The sequence below is a fragment of the Cimex lectularius genome, unplaced genomic scaffold, assembly GCF_000648675.2.
Source record: "Cimex lectularius strain Harlan isolate CLEC.00 unplaced genomic scaffold, Clec_2.1 scaffold26, whole genome shotgun sequence".
In the NCBI taxonomy this organism is placed as follows: Eukaryota; Metazoa; Arthropoda; class Insecta; order Hemiptera; family Cimicidae; genus Cimex; species Cimex lectularius.
The window spans coordinates 571,673-597,270 of NW_019392721.1; the positions used below are offsets into that span (position 1 = coordinate 571,673).

General features: G+C 33.6%; 1 protein-coding gene across 4 annotated transcripts in view; it reads left to right on the forward strand.

Moving 5' to 3' along the window:
- LOC106663988 (serine/arginine repetitive matrix protein 1) overlaps nucleotides 1-25,598 on the forward strand; it is a 44,176-nt gene that overhangs the window by 12,765 nt on the left and 5,813 nt on the right. For 3 of the 4 annotated variants that reach the window (XM_014389280.2, XM_014389282.2, XM_014389281.2), the window contains exons 2-5: nucleotides 5,679-5,743; nucleotides 18,476-18,684; nucleotides 22,535-22,595; nucleotides 22,661-22,753. In XM_014389280.2, the coding sequence (XP_014244766.1) occupies nucleotides 5,680-5,743; nucleotides 18,476-18,684; nucleotides 22,535-22,595; nucleotides 22,661-22,753 (427 nt within the window). In that variant the 5' untranslated portion in view covers nucleotide 5,679. The remainder of the gene's footprint in view (nucleotides 1-5,678; nucleotides 5,744-18,475; nucleotides 18,685-22,534; nucleotides 22,596-22,660; nucleotides 22,754-25,598) is intronic. The other variant, XM_014389283.2, reaches the window with a different exon arrangement.

Below are 25,598 nucleotides of genomic sequence, written 5' to 3' on the forward strand. Positions count from 1 at the left end.
AAGCTGTTCTCGTTTTTAAGATTAAAAAAATTGCCTATATTACCTTAACAATTATTTAATCAAATTTGACTAAACTTTGATTATCAAACACCTGTAAATTTAAATCTAAGTTTATAATTTTTTTTGCAAAATATGTAGATGAAAATATCTTACAAGAAGCCAAAATGTGTATTGATTTATGAAATGTTTCATCAAAGCTCATTGTTTTTAATAACAATGTCTTGATAATTAATCCAACTTAACTTCATTATTAAAATTGCTTGTCGTACATAATTAGGCTTCAAAAATGATCTGAAAAGCAAGTTGCCTCCCCTGAAGTCAAAATGTCCATTAATTTATGAAGAAGTTCCCCGAAAACAGAAGGTTTTTAGTTTCTTGATGATTAATAGATGAATTGCTTTTTTAACAAAACGCGATTATTGATTTTTTATTGTTTTTAAATCTATCTTTAACTTCACTAGTTTCGAGGTCCTAGTAATATCTTACAATTAATTAAGGTTTTTAGTTGAGATTAAAAAATGGCAAAAAGGATGGAAAATTCAAAAGGTGGGTTGAGATGGAAAGTTAGTGTCCGAGTGGATCGAGGTCACGACAGCTCAAGTGGTAGAGCAGCGGCGTATCAAGCCGAAGATCATGGGTTCGAATCCCGCTCGTGACACTGACTTTTTTATCTCAACTAAAAATCTGTCTTTAACAATTTATCAAAAATCTTCAGCCTGCGTTAATTACGCGCATTAATTTATGAGTTGCTTCACTTGCGCTCATTGTTCTAATACGTTGATAATTACTTTACAGTTTTCGACTATATTTAGCATAATTATTTGTTAAAATTGGATGTCGTTCTTATAGCAACACAAAATGAGTCCAAAAAAAGTTTTAAGCGAAATCGTTCGTCTTGACGTCAAAACGTTCATTAATTTATGAAAAAATTCCGCCAAAATACAATGTATTTAATATCTTGACGATTAAGAAATAAAATTTTACACTACCATTTTTTAACTTCTGTCTTGAGATCTAGCTTCAAGTAGTTGAAACGTAACTTAATAACATTTATTGTTTTTCATGTGGCTGAAAAAAAGGGTCAAAAATGTTCTAGATAACATTTTGCCTCCCGTAAGTCAAAATGTCCATTAATTTATGAAGAAGTCCCACGAGAAAAAATTGTTTTAAATATCTTGATAATTAATAGATCAAATTTTAAGTTGCTTAATATGATTATTGATACTTCGGTGTTTTAAGATCTAGCATTACAAATCTGTCAAAAATGTTTTTGAAAACATCCACCCCTATCCCCTGAAGCCAAAATTTGCATTAATTTGTGAGGTACTTAACCAGAGATCATTGTTTTTTATACGACAAATGACCCAGTCAACAATGACGAGAATAAGGTTAATTATTAAAAAATTTTGTCTTACATGTTGCTTAAAAACTGTGTCAAAAATTTGCCGCCTCTAAAATCAAATGGCCATTTTTATGAAACATTTCAACGAAAACACGTTGTTTTTACTATCTTAATGATTAATAAATGAATTTGTATGAAACTTAATATATCGTGTTATTATCCTGTTTCTTGAGACCTAGCTTTACAAATTTGTCAAAAATTTTCTGGATAGAAATCAAATAGAATCGTGACTAGAAAGTTTTCGACTAGGCTTAGCATAATTATTAAATAAGGTTTTTAGTTGAGATAAAAAGTCAGTGTCACGAGCGGGATTCGAACCCACGATGTTCGGCTAGATACGCCGCTGCTCTACCACTTGAGCTATCGTGACCTCGATCCACTCGGACACTAACTTCTCATCTCAACCCCACCTTTTGAATTTTCCCTCCTTTTTGCCATTTTTAAAATATCGTGTAATCTATTTGATTCTCGGAGATAAATTGAATAGCCAAGGAGAGCTTTAGTGAATGTATACTTCATACATTAACTTATTAAATTAAGTAGTTTTCGTGGTCCGCTTGACCAATTAATATCTTACAATTAATTAAGGTTTTTTAGTTGAGATAAAAAAAAGTCAGTGTCACGAAAAATGACAATGGCAATATGAAAAATGGCAAAAAGGAGGAAAAATTCAAAAGGTGGGTTTGAGATGGGAAGTTAGTGTCCCAGTGGATCCAAGTTACGATAGCTCAAGTGGTAGTGCAGCAGCGTATCAAGCCGAACATCGTGGGTTCGAATCCCGCCCGTAACACTGACTTTTTTATCTCAACTAAAAACCTTAATTAATTTAACGATATTAATTGGTCAAGCGAACCACCAAAATTAGTGAATTTAATAATCATTAAAATTGATTGTCATTTTTATAGTGATTCAAAACGAGTAAAAAAAATCTGAAGTAAAATCAGTCCTTCTCAGATCAAAACGATCATTAATTTACTAAGAAGTTCCACAAAACACATGGTTTTTATATCTTGATAGATCAAATTTTATGAAGCTTTATTATTAGCTTTATTATATTAAACTTCTGTATCTTGATACCCAGCTTTAACAATTTCACAAAAATGTTCTGGGTAGACATTTGTAACCTTAAAAATGTCCGTTAATTGATGAGTTGCTTCACCGAAACTGATGGTTTTTAAAATATGTTGATATTTAATGAATCTCCCTTGTACATATATGTTGATTTTTTTTTTCAAGCTTTGCATTTTTTTCTCAAAATATCTGGGCCGAGTGTATAAAATCTCTGGTATCGATTTAAAAGTTGCTCAAACAAAAACGTTTGTTTCACTTTGTTTTTTTCTTATTTTATGAGAACGAAAAAAATACTGATTTTCTTTAATATTTCTTTGTGTAATCAATTAAATTTGGTGAGACCTAGCCAGATTTTGGACGACTTTATCGCTAAAATGTTCAAATTTGTTCAGGTTATCTTGGAGAAATATAGTCAGTAAATACGTACCCAGTTATATTTTTATGTACAGGTTAGTTTGTTATTTAATAAACTCGATTTATCATTTATGAAATGAAACATAAATAAATTTAAAAGGCATTTAGAAAATATGCAAATCGAAGGAAATTTGCATTGCAAAAGATAGTGTGAAGGACTGCAACAATCACCGCTGGGTTTTGTATTAACAAAAGCCTTTTTGTCCCCAAAAATTCAACAGTTTTTGCTTAGTACGGGTATGGTTTTTGTAATAACGTGTTAATTAATTATTTGGAAGATTCTGCTAACCAGCGATTGACATTAGAGAGAAATCGGCCTGGCGATGTCGCAATGGAACTCGTAGAATCGCAGAGGTCATATCCCTATTTGGTATTCTTGCGGACGACCTATGGGTGGACCCATTTCTTCGAGGATAACCCAAGGTGTTTAGGTTTGAAAACGTTTTTTCTCGAAATGCCATAAAACACGACCAGAAGGTCCAATGATAGATCATTTCTTTTTTATGCAAATTTTACATACGAATTGAACAAAAGTTTTTTTGCAATTGATTTTTTTGTCATAGTTGTTCAAAACACTAATAAAATTTACAATCTAAATTAACAATATATTTCTATGTATTTTAGTTTATTTTTTAGGTTTATTTGGGAGATCTTGGGTCCGCTTATCCTCGCTGTTTATCAGTCGCCAAAAAGACAAAAATTCGTGACTCTGTACAGATTTTTTTTCTCCATGCACTATTCAAATCGAAATATACACTATTGAAAAAACACACCGGCCACTTTATGAATTTACAAAATTACGCAATTTTTTAAAATTAATTTTATTACACACGCATGGCAAAAAAAAAATTGTTGATATAAGTCCCTAAGCAGTTCTCACGTGACAGCTTGGAGCATGATTCATGAGCTTATTTTTAGATCGTAGCCTGTATCTTATGTAGGTTAAATTACCAAGGGTCGCGGATATGAATAAGCCAGATTTTAACACGAGAAAAATCAAATCAGATCAAAAATAAACAGTAGAGCAATGTGTTTCACTCTTTACGATATATACACATTTGACTATTTTAAATGGACCTATAAATATTTAATTAGGTAATAGCCCAACAAATATATCTAGCTGAAATAATGGTTAGTGGTAACGGTGATTAAATATTAAATATTTGTTATTTGGAGATCGTGATATGCGGTCTGGTGTGACATAGGTTTTAGAAAAACATTTTCTTTATTGTGCCAACGTTTCGATCTTTATTGAGATCATCTTCAGGGCCTGCGATTTATAAACATATTTTTAATTTTACAAATACATATAGGATGTGGAAAAAATATGAATTTATACAATGTTAGAAAGTTTTAGATTTAAAAAATGAATTTATACAATGATAGAAAATTTTAAATTAAAAAAAAATTGGTTTATACAATGCTAGAAAATTTTAAATAAAAAAAATGAATTTATACAATGCTAGAATATTTTAGATTTAAAAAAAGAATGAATTAATACAATGCTAGAAAATTTTAGATTAAAAAAAGGCATTTATACAATGCTAGAAAATTTTAGATTAAAAAAATGAATTTATACAACGCTAGAAAATTTTAAATTAAAAAATGAATTTATACGATTCTAGAAAATTTTAGATTAAAAAAATGCGTTTATACAATGCTAGAAAATTTTAGATTAAAAAAATGCATTTATACAATGCTAGAAAATTTTACATTAAAAAATGCATTTATACAATGCTAGAAAATTTTGGATTAAAAAAAAGAATGAATTTATACAATGCTAGAAAATTTTAGATTAAAAAAATGAANTGTAAAAATTCATTTTTCCACATACTACATGTATTTGTAAAATTTAAACAATGTTTATAAATCCCAGGCCCTGATGATGATCTCAATAAAGATCGAAACGTTGGCATGATAAAGAAAATATTTTTCTAAAACCTACGTCACACCGATTGCATCTCCCGGTCATTAAACACCACATACATCTTTCTTATGCTTAAAATATTTTTTAAGCTTTTCTGCATCGAATGGTGTTTTCAAAAAAAGAATCCGATTGCTGCTAGTATTTTTTTTTAAATAGTGAGGTTAGATTTTATAGCTTCGGAAGTATACGGAATATCAATAGTTTGGTCATTTTCATATATCTTTTCTCTCCAAAATATATCTTTAACGCTTTTTGACTTTCTTATGAGTAGCAAAAAATAAAACCAATTTGTTTTATTTATTCATAATTATTGCTAAGGTAAAAACCTACAATTTTAGATTAAAAAATGCATTTATAAAATGCGAGAAAATTTTAGATAAAAAAAATTATTCTTGTTTTTAAATGTTCATTTTTTTTATAAGTAAAGTATTTTGTGTTTATCATATTTTCTATGTATTCTATGTATATTTTACCTTATGCTGGCAAGGCTGATGTAGAGAATTAGATAGGAAAATGATAGTTTCCTAAACAGGCAGATCTTACTAGACATGAATAAAATTTAGCTGCAATTTTATAAATGCATAGACTTATCAGAAATGAATTATTAAGAATAAAATGAGAGAAAGAAAGTAGAAGAAGATTATATTTAGGATTGATTATAAAATCTGCTGTAACGACTAATCAGGGTCGAGAAAGGAAGGACAATAGTTGTCCAAATTCGTTGGAACTCGTTTACCTTATTTGGAATTCATTATTCAAAACAATACCCTGAAAATTTGCATAATGCTTGCTTTAGCCGTTTTCAAAAGCTGAAAACTAACTCTTCGCTTCCATTAATTAAAACAACCGATCACTCTGTTTCAGTATGAGCAGGATGAGGGAGACTGTGACGACAGTGTCAACGACGAGGGACCACGAAAGCAATTTAGGTGAGTTGAATACGCCTTTCTGCTAGAAATACCACATGTGCAATCGTTCTTTATGTGACGGTTCTATGAACCCAGAAAAACTTCTGACAAATCGGTCCGTTGAGGCCACTGAGCTATTAATAACATACATGAGGTACTAGTGTTTGAAGTTCATATTGGGTTTATATTTGACATGTTTGTATATGTTTGCATTTATTCTCCTTGGTATTGTTTAAAATTCACATTCAAGGCTGGCTTTTAAATGTCCGGATGTAAGTCGTGTTGCACTGGCTTCTTCCTCGTTTAAATAAATAAACCGCCATGTTAACCGCACGTGTAACGAGTTTGCCTAAGAAAATCTTCACTCTATGTAAAACTCTGCAAATTAAACAATTAACATCTATAAAAGCACTAAATTTCAAACAGGTGATTAAATATGATACATAGACCAAAATATGCCTATGGCCAAAATTCTCCTCATAAAACTTATTGATGAAAATAGTTGTAAGATTCTACATCATAAGTTTGGATCATTGCAGTCCACTCATTCAATTCTTTGACTCAAGAACATACTTCCATAAGCCTCTTACCTGGACCTGGATTCTGTGACAAATTCTGCTAAGTATCAACAAGCAGTGTTTAAAACATCCTTGCTGCACTGCACTCTCTTCTTTCGATGACTATATACTTATTCAAAATACATTTCTTTTATATTGGCTGTATTCAAAATTGACGATCTAGCATCCGCCCTGTATGTATCTATCTCCATCCATGGCTTTTTAACAACACCAGTAGTTTAATAGAAATAGATGGGATGAGTATGTAGATTAGGGATAGGGATAGGCATAAAAGAGTCGGCCACAAGGCCTTCTGCGCCACGATCTGAGTAGATCTATTCTGCTCCCCTGTTTTTTATAACTTACTGGCCAGCTTCAGGTTGTTAATCAACCTCCATAACCTTGCCAGCGACTCCTTAGTATGAGATCTTTCTTGAGGTTTTTCCTGTCCTTGTTACAAAGCTTGCACCTACATAGACCTTAACATAAAATGTGTTTTGCGGTCTCCTCCTCTTCCTGGCAGTATCAGCACAACATTTCTTCTGTCTGTACTTCCATCTGGGGCATGTGCTTTCTTAAGTGGAGTGCTTAGTCAGGAGGTGGTCGAATCCACCTACGCCTGTGCAACCTTTGTTGCAACCCCGGCCTCACTGGAGACGAAGGATCGGACCATCGAAGTGTATAGCGTTGAGGAAGCTCAGACTACGCTGACGGAGTCCCTCGAATGCGTGAGAAGTGGCGGATGGGAACGGATAGTGGTCGGTGGTGCCTGCATGGGCTTCCTTTACCGAAGGCAGTCTCCTCCAGGGGGTGGTTAGAAATTCCACTTTAAACAAAACCGCGGCCGGAGCGGATGCGGAAGTTCTTATGCTGGAGGAGCCCCAATACTCTTGGAGATAGAGTGGCCTTCTCTATCTAGGGAGTGCGTGGGAGGCTGATGCATTTCAGCCACTTTGAGTACGCGCGGCATACGGTCAGATGCTTAATGCAGACCCGACCACTCGGAATGGGCAAGCGGGGGAGTGAGGTTCGTCTTGGCCCCTCGGGGCTGGAACAGCTTCTACATCAACGCTTGCGGCTTTAACACGTTCAGTCGTGAGCGGAGGTGTGTCATCTCTCATCTTGAGAATCAAAACGTCCGGTAAGGCCAAGAGCCAGGTACGGGCGTTACCTCATTGTCCTTTTAAGGACGACCGAGTATTTGGGTCCAGGGGTCACACCAGAATCCTGGTTCGGTTGCGGTTACCTTCCAATTCTTTGTAAGTTTTGCGGATGGTCGTTCTATGAATCTATCGCGGGCCTCATGCCTGTGGTATTGCATCACAAGCTTTTGGACTCATAAAGGATCCATTTTAAGATGTATCTTCTTGTATAGCAAGATACTAAACCACGGTAGGGTTCAGGACCTAGAGAGTTCATGTTGGCTCCCTTTTCGGCCAACATGTCAACTTTTACGTTGTCTCTATGCCCCGAATGCCCAAGGATCCATGCCAGGCTCAGGTCATTAGAGTCACTGACTTCCGTCAGGGCCTCCATGCAGTTCCCAACGCTCTTTGCCTTTACCTCGTATATGGCTAGACATTGCTGCCTGACTGTCAGAGAAGATGGCTATTTTCCGAGAATGTATTCCTAGCCTTTTTATTTCCCTGACGCAGTGTTTAATCGCTGTTACCTAGGTATACTGTCAGCTCGGTCTTTGGGTTCTCTTAAACTCCAGCTCCCGTACCCTTGTCGGTTTTGGTCAGTATACCAGTAGGAGTTTGGCGGTGTTCCTTCGGCCCATTCTTTCCGAGTAGTGGCATCGATTGGCATGTCTAATAAGGCATCAGCCTGTATCTCCTCTATCAATTTCCATTGTTTATTTACTCGGCCTATCCTTGCAGATGGTCGTCCATGTATAAGCCTGGGGGCTGCTGCTCTGGCTTCTTCTTGGATTAAGGTATGAAGTGGAGGTTTACCAAATATAGATTAACTTTTTGTAAATGCTGGTTCTCAAATAATTTAGAAAAGTGGTTTAATGTGACATAAACCTTGTTAAGAAAGCTTAAGGAAACCCAAACTGATAAATGTACAAAATAATGGTAAGAGGTTGTGGACGTCTGGAATGGAATGACATTCCAAAATCCATCGTCTCAAGACCTTACAATCCCAAAATACTCCGTTTTATACGGTTTTAAATAGCAATAAAAAAGTCGGTTAAACTCAATAATGCTTTTATCTTGGCTACCCGAAAAGAAGACTGTTTTCTCGAAGTTCAACCCAAATTGGAAAATTGTTCTGGCCATTCTCCTTACACTTTGAACTGAAAAGACAAGAAAGCAAGAAAAGGGCTAAACAACTTAGATTAAGCATGACAATGAAATCAAACTGATCAATTTACAAAGTAATGGCGAGACCGTTTTGGACGTCTGAAGGACATTCCAACAACACCCAACGTCTCAAGTCTCAGCAATCCAAAACTCTCTGGTTTACATTTTGGATTATATTTACTTGTAACACTGCAGTCTTAAATAAAAAATAGTAGATTTAACTCAACTAATGTTTTTACCCTGGATGACGAAAAATATTACTGTTAGCTTGTAGTTCAGCCAAAATTTGATAGTTCGCCCATTCTGATGTGACTTATCTTCTCCCTTGAAGACAAAATATTGTAGAACTTGTCAATTTACTGTAAGCGTTTGTTTTATCGTCCTTTTGGAGAATTATTGGTAGAACATGGGGTATCAATCAAACCTTGGGCGGCCAAATGGATATATACCGCAATTATACTACCAAGATTTCTATTTGCAGCCCTAGTATGGTGGAAAGGGCTAGAAAATAAAGGGGCTATTAACAAGCTAAGATCATTTCAAAGACTAGGTTGTATGATGATGACGGGAGCATTTCCCACTACACCTACCCTAGCACTAGAAATGATAACCAATACTACACCTCTACACATAGAGGTCAAGGTTAGAGCACTAACCAGCTGCTATAGATTAATTAGTGAAATCATAAGGGAAACAATATAGGACACTCGAAAATTCTACATTTACTGAGTAAGGTTAATAACCAACTAATAAGTGCCAGCGACAAAAAGGTTAAAACACCTTTGGGGAAAAAACACTTTCAGGTAGTACTCCATGTGATTATAACTATAATGTGGATGATGACCATAATAGCATAGATTGCTTCACCGATGGCTCACTCATTAAGGACAAGGGAAGCGGTGCTGGTATATACCCAAANATATATATATCGTCCTTTTAGATTATCAACAACTTTTTCTTGCAGAAATCTACGCCAACTCCTTCGAACCATTGCACAAAAATAGAACCTGATGACCTTACGCGTTTTTTTCTCATAGATAAACCGCGTTTAATTAAACATCAACGAGAGCACAAGAAACTACTATGCAAATCATGATCCAAGTATGGCAGAAAATAAACTGACAAGACCCTTCTGGACGTCTGAAAGAGTCCACCACCAGAGATCTCAAAACAGCAGTCCACAATTTTACACCGTGGATTACACAAACTTATAACTCTGCAGGTTTAAATGTCAAATATATTTTTTAAACTAAATAATGCTTATGTCTTTGCTACCTGAAAAGATGGATTTTCTCTTGTAGTTCAGCCAAAAATTCGACTATGTACTTATTGATGTCCCTTCTCTTCTCGTTGTATATATAACACCTTTTTTCTCTCTCTCTTTCTCTCTCTCTCACTCTCTTTTTCTTTCTCTGTATGTAGATGTATTATCTCTTCTTTCCTATCTTCAATTTTCTTTGCCTTTCGTTTACCTTCTCTCTCTTTATATATTCAACTATCTCATTATCGATTATTCATTTTCTCTCTCTCTCTCTCTTTCCCTCCCCTTTTTTCGTTTTCTGTGCACTCTGTGGCTCATTATCCACACATCTTTTCCGTCTTTCCGTTCTGTGCCTCCTTCAACTCTCGTTCTTTATCTCTTTTTTTTTGGAAATAAGCAACTTTTCCTTAAGGAAGAGTCTTCTTTGAACTAATTTCAATTAATTAATATTTATCTAAGGTATTGGTTGAAATAAAAAAGCTATGGTCAAGAGCGGGATTTATTTCGTGACTTCAAGACTTCGACGAAGTCAGGACAGCTCAAGTGGTAAAGAGCGGCCTATTTAGCAGAAGATCGTGGGTTCAAATCCCGCTCTTGACACTAGCTTTTTTCTTTCAACCAATACCTTACATAACGATTAATTCATTGAAAGAAGTTATGTACCACGAACTATAATGGACTTTGAACTAATGTGGAACCTGATGACCTTGGACATTATCTTCTGAATTTCATAGGTAACGACTTACTCAGAATAGTAAAATAGCATTGACCAGCCAAGTAGATGTTAAAATATGATTCATCCAAGATCAAAATAACACTTGGAAAAGAACTGATGATTTTACAGAACTACCTGAAAGTCCGAAGGACATCCCAAATCTAACGTCTTAAGCAATCGAAAACACACCTTGGATTAAATTTAATCTTCTAACCATACAGTTTTAGAAGGCAAATAAAAAAAATTTTTCTTGGCTGTCCAAATGATAAAATACGATAAAAAATGTGAAAATGCATTAAATATTTTTTGAATAATTTAAAACTAGAAAGAAACCCTCAATTTTAAACTTTATACTAGGTTAGATTCATATCAAACCTTATCAATTCTGCATGTACCAAGGGTTATTATTTCAGCATTAATCATTCCTTTTTAAAAAATCTGAATCTTTTCGGATTTGAGGGTTGAATACACCATTTGGCCAAGTAGAAAATGCACAATGCGTTTAACAGAGAAGAAACGCATTTCTCTGCCAACTTTTCACGTTGTATGAATCGCCCTTGTTAATTTAAGAATCAGATCGCGGGGGCGTTTCGCCGAATCTTCTAAAAGGATGATGAGATCTCTAAATTTACGTCTCGTTTCATCTTCTGAAGAAGATAAATCCTCCCTTTACGAATTTGACATATTGTTTGGAAGGTTTGAGGCCAAATCTTTGCTGAAAGTAGACGCTTTTGGAACATTAAATATTTGGAACGAATTTATGAATATTTTCCAGGCGATTTCCTACTGATGACTTGATTCGAAATATTGTAAATTTAAGATGAGATGATGGATCGACCTGCTGTTGAACAACTTGGAGAAAAAAGTATCTTCGGATAGGTCACAACAGAACGACACTCCATTTACTTTTTGCCGAGGTTTCGACGATTTATCATCATTATCAGGGCTTATTTATTTTAGAAAAATATCGCAGTTAGAAGATATTGTATAATTTAAAAAATAAAATTAAAAAACAATTATGTTTTTTTTTTACTTTAACTCGATGAGTGTTGAAATATATTCACTAATTTCGTGGTCCGCTTGACCAATTAATACTTTACAATTAATTAAGGTTTTTAGTTGAGATGAAAAAAAGCTAATGGCACGAGTGGGATTCGAACTCACGACCTTCGGCTAGATACGCCGTTGCTCTACCACCTGAGCTATCGTGACCTCGATCCACTCGGACATCAAATCCCCATCTCAACGTATCTAGCCGAAGATCGTGGGTTCGAATCCCTCTCGTGCCATTAGCTTTTTTTCATCTCAACTAAAAACCTTAATTAATTGTAAAGTTGAAATATATCTTGAGAAAAAGAAATTGCATTTATAATTAGATTATTTAAAATTAGGTGAAGCTCAATGTCTAAACATTAACAGTATAGGATTAATTAAAAACAATAAAAACAACACAATATACAATTTTAAAAAACAACGTGGTCGTATTCCTTGGTTAAAATATACATATAAGTACATGCCTTTTTTTTTCTTTTTTATAAAATTACTTTTTTTCAGGTACATTTGTACAGTACAGTTAAGATTAATTAAGTTTAACTATGACATTCAAATGTACCCGAAAAAAAGGAATTTTATAAAAAGTAAAAGAAAAAAAGGCATGTACTTATATGTATATTTTAACCAAGGAAACCTATATGACCACGTTGTTTTTTAAAATTTTATATTATGTTGCTTTTATTTTATTTTTTATGGCATTTATAATTAGATTATTCAAAATTAGGTGAAGCTCAGTGTCTAAACATTAACATTATGGAATTAATTAAAAACAATAAAAACAACACAATATGTAATTAAAAAAACAACGTGGTCGTATAGGTTTCCTTGGTTAAAATATACATACAAGTACATGCCTTTTTTTCTTTTTCTTTTTATAAAATTCCTTTTTTTCGGGCACATTTCAATATCACAGTTAAACTTAATTAATCTTAACAGTGTTGTTCAAATATACCTGAAAAAAAGTAATTTCATAAAAAAAAAGAGGTATGTACTTATATGTATATTTTACCCAAGGTAACCTTACGACCACGTTGTTTTTTAAAATTTTATATTATGTTGTCTTTATTGCATTTACAATTAGATCATTTAAAATTAGGTGAATCTCAGTGTCTAAATATTAACAGTATAGAATTAATTAAAAACAATTTTTTAAATTAATACCCTTGTTTCTTTTTCTTTTTGTAAGATTACTTTTTTTCAGGTACATTTGAATATCACAGTTAAGAATAATTAAATGTGTTTAAATTGTACTATATACAGTTTAAAAGTAAAGTACAATTTAAAAAAGCTTAATTAATCTTAACTGTGATATTCAAATGTACCTGAAAAAAAAGTAATTTTATTTTAAAAAAATTGGCTTGTACTTATATGTATATTGTAACTAAGGAAACCTTACGACCACATTGTTTTTTTTTAAATTTTATATTATGTTGCTTTTAATGTTTTAATTGCATTTATAATTAGATTATTTAAAATTAGGTGAAGCTCAGTGTCTAAACATTAACAGTATAGAATTAATTAAAAATAATTTTTTAAATTAATGCCCTTTTTTCTTTTTCTTTTTGTAAGATTACTTTTTTTCAGGTACATTTGAATATCACAGTTAAGAATAATTAAATGTGTTTAAATTGTATATATACAGTTTAAAAGTAAAGTACAATTTAAAAAAGCTTAATTAATCTTAACTGTGATATTCAAATGTACCTGAAAAAAGTAATTTCATAAAAAGAAATAAAGAAACAAAGAGGTATGTACTTATATGTATATTTTACCCAAGGAAACCTTACGACCACGTTGTTTTTTAAAATTTTATATTATGTTGCTCTTATTGTTTTTATTGCATTTATAATTAGATTATTTAAAATTAGGTGAAGCTCAGTGTCTAAACATTAACAGTATGGAATTAATTAAAAACAACATAATATAAAATTTAAAAAACAGTGGTACTTACATGTATCTTTTAACCAAGGAAACCGATAAGACCACGTTGTTTTTTAAAATTTTATATTATGTGTAGAGATTAGTGACCGTTAATCGATAGTAATTCAGATATCGTGAGATGCGGTCGGGTGTGATGTAGGTTTTAAAAAAACATTTTCTTTATCGTGCCAACGTTTCGATCTTTAATTGAGATCATCTTCAGGGCTCAAAGTGTTTGTCTTCTGTGTAATTGAGCCATTCTTGCGTGTCGTTGAGTAAGCACTCTCAACACGACCCCCTGAAGATGATCTCAATAAAAGATCGAAACGTTGGCACGATAAAGAAAATGTTTTTCTGAAACCTACATCACACCCGACCGCATCTCACGATATCTGAATTATTATTTTATATTATGTTGTCTTTAATGCATTTACAATTAGATCACTTAAAATTAGGTGAATCTCAGTGTCTAAATATTAACAGTATAGAATTAATTAAAAATAATTTTTTAAATTAATGCCCTTTTTTCTTTTTCTTTTTGTAAAATTACTTTTTTTCAGGTACATTTGAATATCACAGTTAAGATTAAGTAAACTTTTTTAACTTGTACTATATACAATTTAAAAGTAAAGTACAATTTAAAATACCTTAATTAATCTTAACTGTAATATTCAAATGTATTGTACATTTGAATATCACAGTTAAGATTAAGTAAACTTTTTTAACTTGTACTATATACAATTTAAAAGTAAAGTACAATTTAAAATACCTTAATTAATCTTAACTGTAATATTCAAATGTATTGTACATTTGAATATCACAGTTAAGATTAAGTAAACTTTTTTAACTTGTACTATATACAATTTAAAAGTAAAGTACAATTTAAAATAACTTAATTAATCTTAACTGTAATATTCAAATGTACCTGAAAAAAGTAATTTTATAAAAAGAAAAAAAAAGAGGCATGTATTAATATGTATATTTTAACCAAGGAAACCTATACGACCACGTTGTTTTTTTGTAATTATAAATTATGTTGTTTTTATTTTTTTTAATTAATTCCATACTTTTAATGTGCTTCACCAAATTTTAAATAATCTCATTATAAATGCAGTTTCTTTTTCTCAAGATATATTTGAACACTCATCGAGGTAAAATAAGAAAAATATAATTTTTTTTAAAATTTTGTTTTTTAAATGATACATGTTCTAACTGCCATATTTTTCTACAATAAATAGGCCGTGATGATGATGCTATAATCGTCGAAAGCTCGGCAAATCTTAAAGAATTGTCGTTCGGTTGTGATCTCACCGAGGATCCTTTTTTTTTCCAAGTTAAAGTACATTTCATCAAATTTCCTTTATTTATAATCAAAAATTTCTTGTATTAAACAGCTTGAACTGTAGGCACATTTATTCTTTTTTTATTGAATGCAATGTCCTCGAGGAAGGTAGTATTTGAAAGAATATTGACAAAATAATTTTAAAAATCGCTAAAAACAATCTAATTCGATTTAAAAAAAAAAAATTCCTAAACAGTCGATGTTATTTAAAGAGTTGAATGTGTTGGTGTATTTGGTATGTAAATGGACTCTACTTCAGGAGACGTTCTGCAATTCGTGGTCTACATGCCCATAACCGGAATTTGAAGGTCGGGCTATTCATTTTCATTTTGGATTCCTATTCGCCAATCGGTTTATCGTGTTAAGGCAAAAAAGAAAAAAGGTTTTCTTGCAATTTGCTAACAACCTTTTGCCTGCGTGCTCCGGCTAATTGTGCGACCGAGGTCGCCTATAATTCAGAACCTTGCCCTTCGGCCGCAACATCTGTTCGTTCTTTTATCAATTTTCTCTATTTCCCAACAATATATTGAAGATTTTATTACAAAAATTAGCACAGATGATATAAAAATTATAACGGCTCTTGTAACTTCCCTAACAATTCTTTCATAAATGGTAGATTTATGGAAAATATCCTTTTTCGCCTATTTAAGCCCAAATTGTTCTTTTAATAATCAATACCGTGAACTATCTATAATATAAGAAATGTATGAAATTTTAGAATGGGCGGAATTTATGATGATTTGGTCTGGGACATTTGATTTTCTTGAATATTTAACTATTCCTTCTTTCTTTTCCACCGACAAAAAAGAATCAATTTTACTCTACTCTCTAAAATTTTATTGTAAATTACGGCAAACTAGCAAGAGAAACAGATTAAATTATAATGAAAGATAGAGGTTCCGATAAAATCATCGGAAAACAGCTTTAGAAAAAATATCTTCAGGCAAAATGAAGTACAAGAGAAAAACAGTATATTACGGAATAAGAGATATACAGATAGAGAGTAGAACAGAGAAGACCAGAAGTTAGGAGAAAAACAAAGTGAAAGAGCAAGGGAGGGAAGGTGTGAGATAGATAGAAAGATAGATAGATAGATGGAGATAAAGATAGATAGAGAGAGAAAAAAAATTAAAAAAGAGAGCAAATGATGGACGGAAAAAAAATAATAACAGAGTAAGTAAGGGTGTGGAAAGAGATTTTGAGATAAATGACACATAAAGAAAAAGAAATATGTAGAGGGAGAGAGAGAGAGAGAGAGAGAGAGAGAGAGAGAGAGAGAGAGAGAAGGTATGAGATACATAAGAGCGAGGGAGAGGGAACAAGAGAAGTAGACGCAAAAATAGAGAGTAAGAAGGAGGAAAAGAGCAGGGTGGAAGACTGAGAGAAAAGGTTGAGGTAAATAAAAGAGAGAGAGAAAGAGTACAAGAAACGAAGAATGCAAAAAAGAGAGATATAGAAAGTTACAGCAGTACAATCAATACGAGCAGAGTGGAGGGGAGAGGGACGAGAGAAATAGAGTGCTAAGGTTGATATAGATAAAGAGGGAGCGAGAGAGAAGGTGTGAAATATATAAGAGCGAGGGAGAGCGAACAAGAGAAATAGACGCCAAAACAGAGAGTAAGATGGAAGAAAAAAGCAGGGTGGGAGAGATAGAAAAAAGGTTGAGGTAAATAAAGACGGAAAGAAAGAGAGAGAGAGAGAGAGAGAGAGAGAGAGAGAGAGAGAGAGAGAGAGTGGCAGAGAGCACAAGAAACGAAGAAGGCAAAAAAGAGAGAAGTAGAAAGAAATCGCAGTACAATCAATTCGAGCAGAGGGGAGAGTCGAGGGAATAGAGAAATAGAGTACTACGGTTGATATAGATAAAGAGGGAGAGAGAGAGAACGAGATAAGAACGAGAGAAGTTGTGTGCAAGCGAGGGAGAGATAGAGAGAGATAAGGAGACACAGAAAGGAAAGACGGAAAAGATATATAGATAATGAGTCACAGAGTGCACAGAAAACGAAAAACGGGGAGTGAAAGAGAGGGAGAAAATGAATAATCGATAATGAGATAGTTTAATATATAAAGAGAGGGTAAACGAAAGGCAAAGAAAATTGAAGATAGGAAGAAAGAGATAATACATCTGAGAGCACAGAGAAAGAAAAAGAGAGAGTGAGAGAGAGAGAAAAGGTGGGGGGATATATCAGAAGGAAGATAAAGAACAAGAGTTTAAGGAGGCACAGAAAGAAAAGACGGAAACGATGTATACATAATGAGTCACAGAGTTCACAGAAAACGAAAAAGGGGGAGTGAAAGAGAGAGAGAGAGAGAGAAAATGAATAATCTATAATGAGATAATTGGCTATGTAAGGAAGGAGAGGTTAAACGAAAGCCAAACCAAAGTGGAAGGTAGGAAGAAGGAACTGTGAAAATCAAAAGTCAGAGAAAGTACAAAGAAAGAGAGAGAGAATGAATAATCGATAATGAGATAATTGGCTATGTAAAGAAGGAGAGGTTAAACGAAAGGCAAAAAAAGTGGAAGGTAGGAAGAAGGAACTGTGAAAATCAAAAGTCAGAGAAAGTACAAAGAAAGAGAGAGAGAAAGCGATTGGATGAATAATCGATAATGAGATAGTTGTAATAATTCTCATTTATCATTATCGATTATTCAGATAATGATAAATGAGTATTATTACAACTACACAACAATCTAGAGAGGGTAAACGAAAGCCAAACCAAAGTGGAAGGTAGGAAGAAAGAGCTGTATAGATAGGAAATCAGAGAGTATAGATAGGAAAAGAGAGTGAAAAAGAGAAAGTGTGAGATATATAAAGAGGAAAACAAAAAAACGAGAGTTGAAGGCAAAAAAAGTATAAAGAAGGACGAGTTGCACAAATAAAGTGTGAAGGAACCTAGAGAAATAGATATATAGGTAGGTAGATATAGAGGTATATAAAAAGGCAGAGAGAGAATGAGAATTGGAGGGTACAAAGAAGGAGTTAGGTAGAAAGAAGAATGATCTGTATAGATAGAGAGTAAGGGAATGCAGTAACAAGAGAAAGAGAGAGGAAATGGTCAAAAAAGAAATAAGCAGAGAAAGAGAGAGAGAGTGAGGGTGTAAAAGAGAACCATTTAAATTGATAAACAGATTAACATATATACAAAGATACAGTAGATGAGAGCGGTATAGATGAGAAAAATGTCTATACATCCTTAATGCACTTTCACCTTTATTCAGTTTGTCTTCGAGCTATCTAGAATGAATTTTGATTAATGTAAAAATATGTAAATGTATGTCCAGGAGGAAAAATCATAACTTCCCTCCCAGAATGTTTCGGACCAACATCATCCTAGAATTTTAAATTAAAATATTTTTCAAATGTATACAATCTTTGTTCAGAATTAACTATATCTTGTCTAATGAGGATTAACTTATTAAAAAAAAAGATTGGATTACTTAAGTCGACCCTAAGAAAAAGAAAAAAAAGCGCGTCTTGCCAAGGCCGAACAGCGAGACTGGGCGTACCCGGCGTTAAATAGTAATGACCTAACTGCCGACTAATCCATTATCAACGAGCCAAACCAGACTAAATTGCTCACTACAATTCCTGTTTTAGATGCTCTACTAGAAGATCTGCAGACGACCGTCTCCAGGTCGAATTCACACTTGAACATGGACGGAGGAAACATGATCGGATACAGGAGCGTGAGGAGGACGACGACGCGCGACGGAGCCCCCGATGGCACGACAACCGAGTACCACGTCGAATACCTGAACCCTGCCAATCCAACGCACCAGGTCAATGAAAGTTCATACAACAGCGGGGTGAGTTGACTAATAAATTGTAAGCTTTTTTTTCCTGTTTGAATAGAACTGAATAGATTTTTATTTACTGTTATATGATAATTCCCTGGGGGATTTTGATTAGACCTACATAATCTTTCAATAATCATTTTATCCAAATGAAATAGAATTATGATAACTAAATCTTCATTTATAAATAAAAGAAAAGATTCACATATTGAAATTATGGCATTCTCAACACGGCACGCAAGAATGGCACAATTACACAGAAAACAAACACTTTGAGCCCTGAAGATGATCTCAATAAAGTTCGAAACATTAGCACGATAAAGAAAATTTTTTTTTTCTGAAACCTACATCACACCAGACCACATCTTACCATTCCGAATAATTATTGAAAAAATGCTATACTCTTCATGCTATAAAGAAGCACAAGAAGAAACATGTGTAAGTACATGGATTAGAAATAAAAAAATAGATATGCTTCTCACTTTGTGTAAACAGTCAATTAAATAAATAAATTTTGTTGAAGTGAGGAACGGTCAAGAATGACGTAGTTTAGAAATAATCCTTTTTTATTTTTTGCCGACGTTTCGACCTTTATTCGGGTCATCTTCAGGGCCTGGGTAAAGTGAAAGCGTGGTGTCATATTTGTCAAGTGTGAAATTGTTGTGAATTTGCATTCTGCTGTTTTTGGTCCACACACTATTTTGAAACACCAAAAATATTCAAACATACAAACAAATCTTACAAAACAACATAATTAATAGAATCATTAACTATGCCAACCCAACACTGCACGAAACTACACCATCCACAGTACACAACACGTCATCAACTCAGTCATACAAAGACAAACCAATATCCACTCAACATGTCCCTGTCCATTCGTCCACAAATTAAGTACATTTTTCTCCTAAAACCATATTAAAATAACCTGCCAAACTACAAACAGCACACACGCTTTTTTCCTGTTCTTCTGTATAAGCTAATAGTTTATGGTTTTCCACCATATGTTGTTCGGGTGGTCAGCTTATACTTGGCAGGCCGAACTTTTCAGGTCCGTGTAGGAAATGAAAACTCTGAAAAAAGAAGTCCGTCTGCGGGTGTGCCTCGGGGCTCAGTGCTAGGTCCAGTCTTGTTTTCCATTTATATAAATGACACGCCCATAAAAGTGGGTTTTTCCAAAGTCAAAGACCAAAGTCACCAACAGCCTACAAATCCGATGTAATTTAGAAAAATAATTCTATAAATTATCCAGCTACATGCATTCCAATCGCATCGCAATAACTAGAAAAACGGAAAAAAACAACACATTTACATACTGTAAAACACCAAAAATTAATCCTTTTTTAAAAAGGATTGAACACCACACTCACTCCATCATTTATCATTTCCACCAAAAATTAATCCTACTGCATTGGACACACACTAGTTTGAAACCAACACAACTTTGATTTCGACAAAATACAAATAGTAAATAATAAAGAAACCTTAAGAGAGTGTTGCTGTTGAAAGTACAGACCGATACGGTTTGGCATGAAGATCTTCTCTATAAGCTAATAGTTTATGGTTATCCACCATATGTTGTTCGGCTGATCAGCTTATGCTTTTCAGGTCGAACTTTTCAGGTCCGTGTAGGAAATGAAAACTCTGAAAAAAGAAGTCGGCCTGCGGGTGTGTCTCAGGGCTCAGTGCTAGGTCCAATCTTGTTTTCCATTTATATAAATGTCACGCCCATAAAAGAAAATGTTCGCTGTCATTGTTCGCTGATGAATGTCTCATCGTGGAGACGCCATAGAAAATCGACTGGCACTCTCCATAAGCTAAAATATTTCCACAGGTGGAAAATACTAATCAACATAGACAAAACGCAGGCAATTTTGTTTACCAAAAGACGACCTAAACTACATCACCAACTAATAATATACAACCGAAACATAGAGTGGACAAACAGTAAAATACTTAGGGATAACTTTAGACAGAAAACTTACCATCACACCGCATATCAATAACAGAATAAATAAATATAAAGAATAATAGTAATGGTTCAACTATTTCCTTTATTAAATAGAACTTCAATCACTGAGTGTTGATAACCAACTTAAACAAAGATTCACATATTGAAATAATACTGTACTCTTTATGTTATAAAGAAGCACAAGAAGAAGCATGTATAAATATAATAAAAAATGCATATACTTGTCACCTTGTATAAACAGTCAACTAAATAAATACGTTTTTTTGAAGTCGTGAGGAGCGGTTAAAAATGAGGTAGTTTAGGAACACACCGTTTCTTTATTCTTTTGCGGACGTTTCGACATTTATTCGGGTCATCTTCAGGGCCTGGATAAATTACAAAACATATGATTGGAAAAAATACAATTTAAGATGTAAATATAAATTCTGAACCAATCACATTCACATAAAATTTGGTGCTATTCTTGCGGTGTTATGTTGGTTTTGTGTGAATGAATTTGTATTCTGCTGTTTTTATATTGTGACAATGTATTAATATTTTTTTCTATTATTTATTAATATTGTAATTGACTCCCTTGGATATAAATATTTTTCTTGTTTGTCTAAACTCTTTTGGCATTTTGGCAAATGAACTGAAAACCATTACTTTTGTCTTTTTTCATAATAGACAACGAATTTTTCATGTAATACTGACAAAATACATTTAAAATTCTCTGGGCTAATGTGCTCCAGTCTGCAAACAATCGTGCAAGTATGTATCCAAATTAATTTTATTTTACTTCAGTTAGGCCTAGTTCATTAAAAAATGTATCAAATCAGATAAGAATAAAGAAAACAGTGTTGGTGACAAAGATTCTCCTTGTAAGACTCCCTTGGATATATACATTTTTTTTCTTGTTTGTCTTTAAACTCTTTTGGCATTTTGGCAAATGAACTGAAAACCATTACTTTTGTCTTTTTTCATAATAGACAACGAATTTTTCATGAATATTGCCAAAAAAAAATTTAAAATTCTCTGGGCTGAATCGCTTCAGTCTGCAAACAATCGTGCAAGTATGTATCCAAATTAATTTTATCTTACTTCAGTTAGGCCTAGTTCATTAAAAAAAATTTATAAAATCAAATAAAATAAAGAAAACAGTGATGGCGCCAAAGATTCTCCTTGTAAGACTCCCTTGGATATATACATTTTTTTCTTGTTTGTCTTTAAACTCTTTTGGCATTTTATTTTAGTTGTTGTTGTGTTGGTAAATATTTTTATTAAGTGAAATCGAGTAAACTATCATTTTTGAGCTTTTCTTAAACCTCTTGGTCCCTTTTCTATGAAATATGACGCAGAAGAAGTTGAATGAATATGGCACATTTATGAGTTTTCTTTTTATAGATCTTGACCAAACAATCATGCCAATTATTTAAGCAACATATATCGAATCTTTGTGTTTGTATTTTGTTAAAATTCAGAATTATATTTTTCTGGCTCACTCCCTGATTATATAAATAGACAGAGCTGGTTTTAAAATAACGAGGTTTTTTTTCAAATCCGATTCATTCAGCGTTCAATCTTTCCTAAGCCCCAAAATGATTCGTTCATTGAGATTAACGAGTAAAAGCACAACGTGGCGAGTTGTAGTGGATCGGTCGACGCCTCTTGATTTTCAGCCGATTAAGCTCTTGATTTATCGGTTTTTTTTCCGTGAGAAGAAAAGTTTGGCACAGGCAGACACTATTAATTGGGCACCGATTGAAAGTGAAAAAAACGGATTGAACGTTTTTCTAGGCCGGATGCCAGGAGGTCACAAGATCCTCAATCTTAACTGCTGATCTTCCTTTACACACCCTGTAGGAAATGGCTTCTTAAAATCTCTTTTATTTCCACTTTCTTTGTTTTCAGAACTCAACTGGACACTCTTACAATAAATCTTACAAATATAGTGCCGTGGAAAATTCTACAGGTGATGCAAGTTCTTTATCACAGGTTATATCTGGAATATGAGAATGAAAGAAAGCTTAATTCCAGGGGCAGGAGATTACAGGATGAAGAAGAACATTTCCGAGTTGGATTCTCTACTCGACGATTTAAACTCAGCTCAGAGGAGGAATTTTTCAGAAAGTGAGTACACTGATGTATATAACCATTTTGGTTATTAAATTCACTAGTTTTCTTGGTCCGCTTGACCAATTAATATTTTTCAATTAAGGTTTTAGTTGAGATAAAAAAGTCAGTGACATAAGTGACACGCCGCTGCTCTACCACTTGAGCTATCGTGACCTCGATCCACTCGGACACTAACTTCCCATCTCAACCCACCTTTTGAATTTTCCCGCCTTTTTGCCATTTTTCAAATGCCGTGTGTAATCTATTTGATTTTCGGCGACAAATGAAATTTTGGTTATTGGACGACAAACGTCGAGTCGTTACGATCCATAATTGGACAATTATTATCCGCCGAATAATTACAATAAAACTGAAACAGGTAAAACCGATATGGTTTATAAAGGGATGAATGTACAGATTGGATAAGGCGTTATACATACGTATACTATTTGAAAAACATTCTGTACTTTCGTAAAAGCTGGATAAAGGTGATAGTGTTTGGGCACGTCGGCGACGTTTCTGCTTCTCGCCGTCTTCAGTTTTCTGTATAATTTTTGTGAAAATTCAGTTAAATCTTTGTAGTCAAAACTAATTGAAACCAAGTATTGAAGCATTGTTCACTTAGCCCAATGATTGCAATAAAGCAGAAACAAGCAGCAAAATCTGTCCGGAATCAGGTATTAATTGGTCAAGTAATCAAGTACCAATTAGGTATGAGTACATTGAAAATAATTTGAACAAGGGGGATAGTGGTTTTGTCAGTCGGATACGTTTCTGCTTCTCGCCGTCTTCAGTTTTCGGTAAACCGTGAAAATCCTTCTAGTCAGAACTGAGACTGAGAGAGATTAGCCCAATAACTGCTATAAAGCAAAAATAAGCAGGGAAACAAGTGTGGTTTATAAAGGGATGAATGTAAGACACAAGTGTTCAGGTGGAACAGGCATGTGTACTTTAAAAAATAATCGAAAAGTTTTGTAAAAATTGGACAATGGTGATAATGTAGTTATTTCGTTTCTTATCATTTTGTCCTTTTGTCCTAGCTGTTTTGATGTCGGGTGCGTTTCACCTTTTCGCCATTCTTAGTTTTTAGTCATAATTTTGGTTAAAACCCAAAACCGAAGATGTCGAGAAGTTGAAACGCGTCTGAACAAAACTTTCGAAATCGATTCAACTGCAGGATTTGTTTTTTTACGATCATTTTGATGTTTCTGTCCTCGCTGGTTTCTATAAAATGCATTTCGGCTTCTCACGTCTTTAGTTTCTAGTAATAATTTAAGTTAAAACCTAGCACTGAAGATGGCGAGAAGTTGAAACGTATGACAGAACAAAACGTTCAAAATGGGCCCAACTGCAGGGTTTAAGTTGGATTATTTTGATCTTTCTCTACTGGCTGGTTTGGTCTATCGGGTGCGTTTCTAATTCTCACCATCCTCAGTTTTTAGTAATCATTTTTAATTCATTACTGATGAAGGCTAGAAGTTGAAACGCGACTGACATTTTCGAAATCGACTCAACTGCAGGATTTGTTTTTTACGATCATTTTGATATTTCTATCCTCGCTGTTGTCTGTCAAATGTATTTCGGTTTCTCCGTTGTCTTTATTTTCTAGTAAAAATTTAAGTTTAAGCCCAACATTGAAGATGGCGAGAAGTTGAAACGTCTGACAGAACAAAACTTTCGAAATTGACACAACTGCAGGTTTTGCTTTTCTGGTTATTCTGATATTTCTTTCCTCACTGTTGTTTGTAAAATGCATTTCGGCTTATCGCCGTCTTTAGTTTCTAGTAACAATTTAAGCTAAAACCCAGCACTGAAGATGGCGAGAAGTTGAAACGCGTCCGACAGATCAAAACTTTCGAATGGACCCATCTGCAGGATTTGCCTTTTCTGATCATTTTGATATTTCTTTCCTCACTGTTGGTCATCAAATACATTTCGGCTTAACGCCATCTTTAGTTTCTAGTTATAATGTAAGTTAAAACCCAACACTGATGATGGCGAAAAGTTTGAACGCTGACAGAACAAAACTTTCGAAATTGACACAACTGCAGTTTTGCTTTTCTGGTTATTCTGATATTTCTTTCCTCACTGTTGTTTGTAAAATGCATTTTTAGTTATAATTTAAGTTAAAACTCAACACTGAAGATGGCGAGAAATTGAAACGCGTCTGACAGAAAAGAGTTCAAAATGGGCCCAACTGCAGGGTTTAAGTCTGATTATTTTAATCTTTCTATACTGACTGGTTTGGCCTATCGGTTGCGTTTCTACTTCTCACCATCCTCAGTTTTTAGTTATAATTTTTACTAAAACACAATACTGAAGATGGCAAGAAGTTGAAACGCGTCTGACAGAACAAAACTTTCGAAATTGACTCAATTGCAGGATTTGTCTTTACTGATCATTTTGATATTTCTATCCTCGCTGAAGTCTGTCACATGCATTTCGGCTACTCGCCGTCTTTAGATTTTAGTTATAATTTAAGTTAAAACCCAACACTGAAGATGGCGAGAATTTAAATTGTCTGTCAGAACAAAACTTTCGAAATGGACCCAACTGCAGGATTTGTCTTTTCTGATTATTTTGGTATTTCTTTCCTCATTGTTGTTTGTAAAATGCATTTCGGCTTATCGCCGTCTTTAGTTTCTAGTGATAATTTAAGTTAAAACCCAACTCTGATGATGGTGAGAAGTTGAAACGCGTCCGACAGATCAAAACTTTCGAGTGGACTCAACTGCAGGATTTGTCTTTTCTGATTATTTTCATATTTCTATCCTCGCTGTTGTTTATAAAATGCATTTCAGCTTAACGCCGTCTTTAGTTTCTAGTAATAATGTAAGTCAAAACCCAACACTGATGATGG